Genomic DNA, 4,287 nt, shown 5'->3' on the forward strand with positions numbered 1-4,287 from the left:
TTTGGTGCACCAATTCTGTAGAGCTGAAAGGAACTTCTTTAGATTATGTGTTTGCCAATGAGACAGTTTCTTTATAACTTAGTGTTCCAAGTTTTTCTCTTTTGGGATGGTTTGTCTCTTTTTTCTCGAGGCTCTTTTGATCTTTAGTTCTTGGGTTTGTATGCTCTTTCGAGCCCTCTTCGCTTACCTCTGGTAGGCCTTCTATAAAATCTTTTACCTTTACCGATTGAAAAAAAAAAACGGTAGAGTCACCATGCAAAATTTAATTTTTTCCATGCGTTATGTAAGCTGACAATAAGTTTACTGTTTTTCTTTACAAAATCATGCACGGTTCACCGGACACATGTAGTGAGCACGTGAGATGCAGTCGGTAACATGAATTTTTTCATTCCATTTCTGAAATGTGGTACCTTTATTTTACTTTTCAATTTTGCCTAATATTAGGTAAAAATAGAAAGAAAAAATAAAATATCACTTTTAATGGAACAGAGGTAGTCTTTCGTATCGAAACTAAATTCTATAGATTCTTCTAAGTAATTTTGTAGTATATCAAGTGAAGTATTTAAGCATTTTATAGGAAACATATAAAAAATACATAAGTAGTTTACCTTTAAATTATAACTATTTTTTTGGAGAACAATAAATATATTAAAAAATAAAAATTTGATATGGTTGTTTATACTCATTGCGTGGGTGACTGAAAGAGCTTTAGAAATATATAAAATTCACAAAAATCCAACTCACCATTTGGAAGATACGAAGTTTTAAAATATTTATCTTTATTCTTATAATAATGGCATTTATGTAAATATACTGTTTTATATATAATTATTTTTAAATTCCTATTTCGTTAAACATTTCAGTCCTTATTTATATTTCTTAACTAAACAATTCATATTTTGTTTAACATTTCAGTCCTTATTTATATTTCTTAACTAAACAATTCATATTTTGTTTAACATTTCAGTCCCTTATCCGTTTGATTAACCATTTTCAGTTTGGTGAGCGGAAAAAAGAGTAAGGATTTCAATTAAGCTTTTTTGTGTTAAAGAGGGGGAATTATCACACCTGAGCAGTTTAATGGTTTTGAGTAAGTGAGAAAAACTTGCATGCCAGAATTTCGGTTAACAATTCCTAAGCATTGGATTGGAGTATTCATTGAAACGTATCCAATTCTTTTTTTTTTTGGCTTCCATTTCGTTAAGGAGAATACCAAAGTCTTCATAGGTACACTTAACTAAAGTGGTTTTAGTGATAGCTAATCAATCACGGAGGAACACATCTAATAACCAAGTGGTATATTAATTACTATTAGTTCTAGTAATATGCATTTTTAATCCAAGTACGTATATATACCACTCTATAAAATATGAAATAGCTGTGTTAGGAAAATGGAAGAGAAATGTTATTCATCCGTAGTCCCTTTGATACATTTTACTCGGCTAATCAGATGGATGAATACAAAATGGAATGACACGTACTATTACACGTGTTAAGTTCATATTATTCCTAACAAACTATAACCTCCACTGGTTGACACTTAGATGGTGAGTAAGACATATAACAGTCAACATTTATAACAGGTTCTTAATTAAAGTTCGCACATGCAGGTAAGTAAAGAGAGGAGGGTACGCAAGGCAACTACGCATACTTTCCATGCTCCAATTATCTAACAACTCAATGGTTTTGTATTTTAGGTGGTATAGTATCCTGACATAAACGATCAGGATTCGATTTTCTGCGGATACTTTCTGATTTTTTTTTTATCCATTGGGATCTTGCAAAACAGATTTGTGATTCAAAGATCATTTCCTGACATTTTTGATTTCCCAAACCAAAAAAAACAGGGAAAACACGTGAAAATGCATATATGATTGTGTGTGAATCGCATCCGATGCTTCAAAACATTAAACTTTTATTTTTTATCAGAAAACACAGCGTTAGATTTGTATTTATATTTATATTATAGGACACAATGACACGTGATTAAGACAGTGTAGTAGACCTTCTCTTTCTACTTTCTCTGTCAAATAAATACAAACTTGGTTGTAAGCCATAGGGACATACAGTCATACAGATATCTGCCATGGTTGATTCAACTTCAAACTACTCAGTTCCTCATCATTTAGCAAACAAAAAGAGAAATGGTTCTTGTCAAGTATCATCCTTGTGTCGAAAAGTTTGGGAAGAAAATAAGGTGGTGTGGGGCATAGCAGGACCATGCATTTTAACTGCGATATTTCAATTCTCTCTTGGTTTCATTACTCAAACATGGGTTGGTCATGTTGGTACCGTTCAACTTGCTGCTTTTGCTCTCCAGAACTTGGTCATTTCTGGTCTCACCTATGGCATCATGGTACTCTTTCTATCTGTCTATCACTCTCTCCAATCTCTCTCTCCCTATGGCATTTTACTCTTTTGATCTATAAAGAATCTGGCTCTCTCTCATAATATTTTTTTTTCATCGTTAATAAAGAATTTGGTGTTGACGAGTTTTGTTTTGTTTTGTTTTTGCAGTTGGGTATGGGAAGTGCATTAGGAACGTTATGCGGCCAAGCATATGGAGCAGGAAAACCAACAATGCTAGGGATATACTTACAACGATCATGGGTGATTCTGCTTGGAACAGCATTACCATTAACACTAATCTCAGTATTTGCAACACATATTCTATTAATTTTAGGCCAGAAAAGAGAGACGGCAGTATTAGCTGGTAAATATTCTATATGGATGATACCGCAAATATATATGTATGCGTTAAATTTTCCTATGCAAAAATTTTTACAAGCCCAGACCAAAGTAATGCCATTAGCTTGGATGTCATTTGGAGTTTTAGTCATTCATGTACCATTAAGTTGGTTTTGTGTTACGAGATGGGGTTTAGTTGGAGCAGCAGTTTCTTTGAATTTTTCATGGTTCTTGGTTGTCATTCTGCAATATGCTTATATTGTCTCTGGAAGTTGCGAGGATTCTTGGAGTGGTTTTTCATGGTTGGCTTTTACTGAATTGCCTGATTTTCTTTGGTTATCTCTGTCTTCAGCAGTCATGCTCTGGTTAGTATTCTCCCTCTCTAGTTTGTGATCAGAAGCTCGTTTTGCTTGAATTTTGTTCAAAATACAATCTTTTGGCTCAAGATTAGCAATTTAGCACGTCCAACTTTTATTGTTTGGTTGTTTGATCAAGTAGTTTCAAGGGAGAGCCCAAATTACAAACCGTTGCACATTCGTATTAATTCTGATCGAAGTGGGTTTTGTTATTACAGCTTGGAGTATTGGTCATTTATGATTCTAATTGTGTTTGCTGGATTACTAAAAAATGCTGAAGTTAAAGTTGATGCTGCTTCTATCTGGTATGTATTCTAATGGATGATAAATATAACAAGTGAAATTGAGTGGTAAAGAACATTGTATTCTTTGGATCTTCATTGTTCCATTACTAGATAAGATCTTATTGAATGTTTTCCTTTTTCTCGTTTGTAGTATGAATGTCGAAGGATGGATATTTATGGTACCACTTGGTTATATTGCTGCTGTCAGGTATTTGTTATGAGCTAGAACTTTATTGATGGAGTACGGCTTCACACTTTCAGATGATATCTATCTGCGTTTAGTGTTATTCATTTCTTTTGTATCATTGTCAGCGTTAGAGTCTCGAATGAACTGGGAGCAGGAAATGCAGCAGCTGCGAAATTCTCTGTTTGGGTTACAGCCTCAATTTCTCTAGTCACCCAGACTGCTTTCGCTATCCTAATTTGGACAACGAGAAATGATTTCTCAAAACTCTTTACAGATGACAAGATTGTTATGAAAGAAGTTAGCAATCTAGTTGTGTATTTATGCATCTCAATCATCCTCTGCGGCATCCAACCCGTTTTAACAGGTTCGTATTTTCGAATTCTGAACCTCAATGATGAATGCGGAAAAGCCGATGATAAAATCTGTATGTATTTAATTAACAGGTATGGCCATTGGAGTTGGTTGGCAAGCTCAGATAGCCTACGTAAATATCGTAACCTACTATTTCATTGGGATGCCCCTCGGAATCTGTTTGGCATTCAGATTAGGTTGGGGACTAGAGGTAAGCTCGTACTTGGACGGTCACTTAACTAAAATCTTTATCTTCAAGTTTGTATATCTGTTTTTTCTTAAGATGCTAGCATTGTATTTTCAAGTTGATATTCATTGGGTGTAATTTATACGAATGAAGGGACTTTGGGTTGGAGCACAAATTGGGATGGGTCTTCAAACAATCGTTCTCTTAATCATGTGTTGGCGTGCAGACTGGGAC

The 4,287-nt window shown here is 34.3% G+C and overlaps 1 protein-coding gene across 1 annotated transcript; it reads left to right on the forward strand.

Moving 5' to 3' along the window:
* The first annotated feature begins 2,802 nt into the window (after positions 1-2,802).
* On the forward strand, positions 2,803-3,994 carry LOC113335550 (protein DETOXIFICATION 33-like). The gene is made up of 5 exons (XM_026581586.1): positions 2,803-3,053; positions 3,263-3,349; positions 3,480-3,536; positions 3,641-3,812; positions 3,959-3,994. The coding sequence occupies exons 1-5, from the start codon at positions 2,803-2,805 to the stop codon at positions 3,992-3,994; spliced, it is 603 nt and encodes a 200-aa protein (XP_026437371.1).
* Positions 3,995-4,287: the final 293 nt, after the last annotated feature.

This window comes from Papaver somniferum, unplaced genomic scaffold (genome assembly GCF_003573695.1).
Source record: "Papaver somniferum cultivar HN1 unplaced genomic scaffold, ASM357369v1 unplaced-scaffold_15, whole genome shotgun sequence".
Lineage (NCBI taxonomy): Eukaryota > Viridiplantae > Streptophyta > Magnoliopsida > Ranunculales > Papaveraceae > Papaver > Papaver somniferum.

Bases quoted from the DNA above. Each gene is read 5' to 3' on its own strand.
- LOC113335550 (XM_026581586.1), top strand. From the start codon at position 2,803: ATGCCATTAGCTTGGATGTCATTTGGAGTTTTAGTCATTCATGTACCA. The intron at 3,054-3,262 runs GTTAGTATTCTC...TTGTTATTACAG, and splicing joins TCTTCAGCAGTCATGCTCTG to CTTGGAGTATTGGTCATTTA. The intron at 3,537-3,640 runs GTATTTGTTATG...TATCATTGTCAG, and splicing joins GGTTATATTGCTGCTGTCAG to CGTTAGAGTCTCGAATGAAC.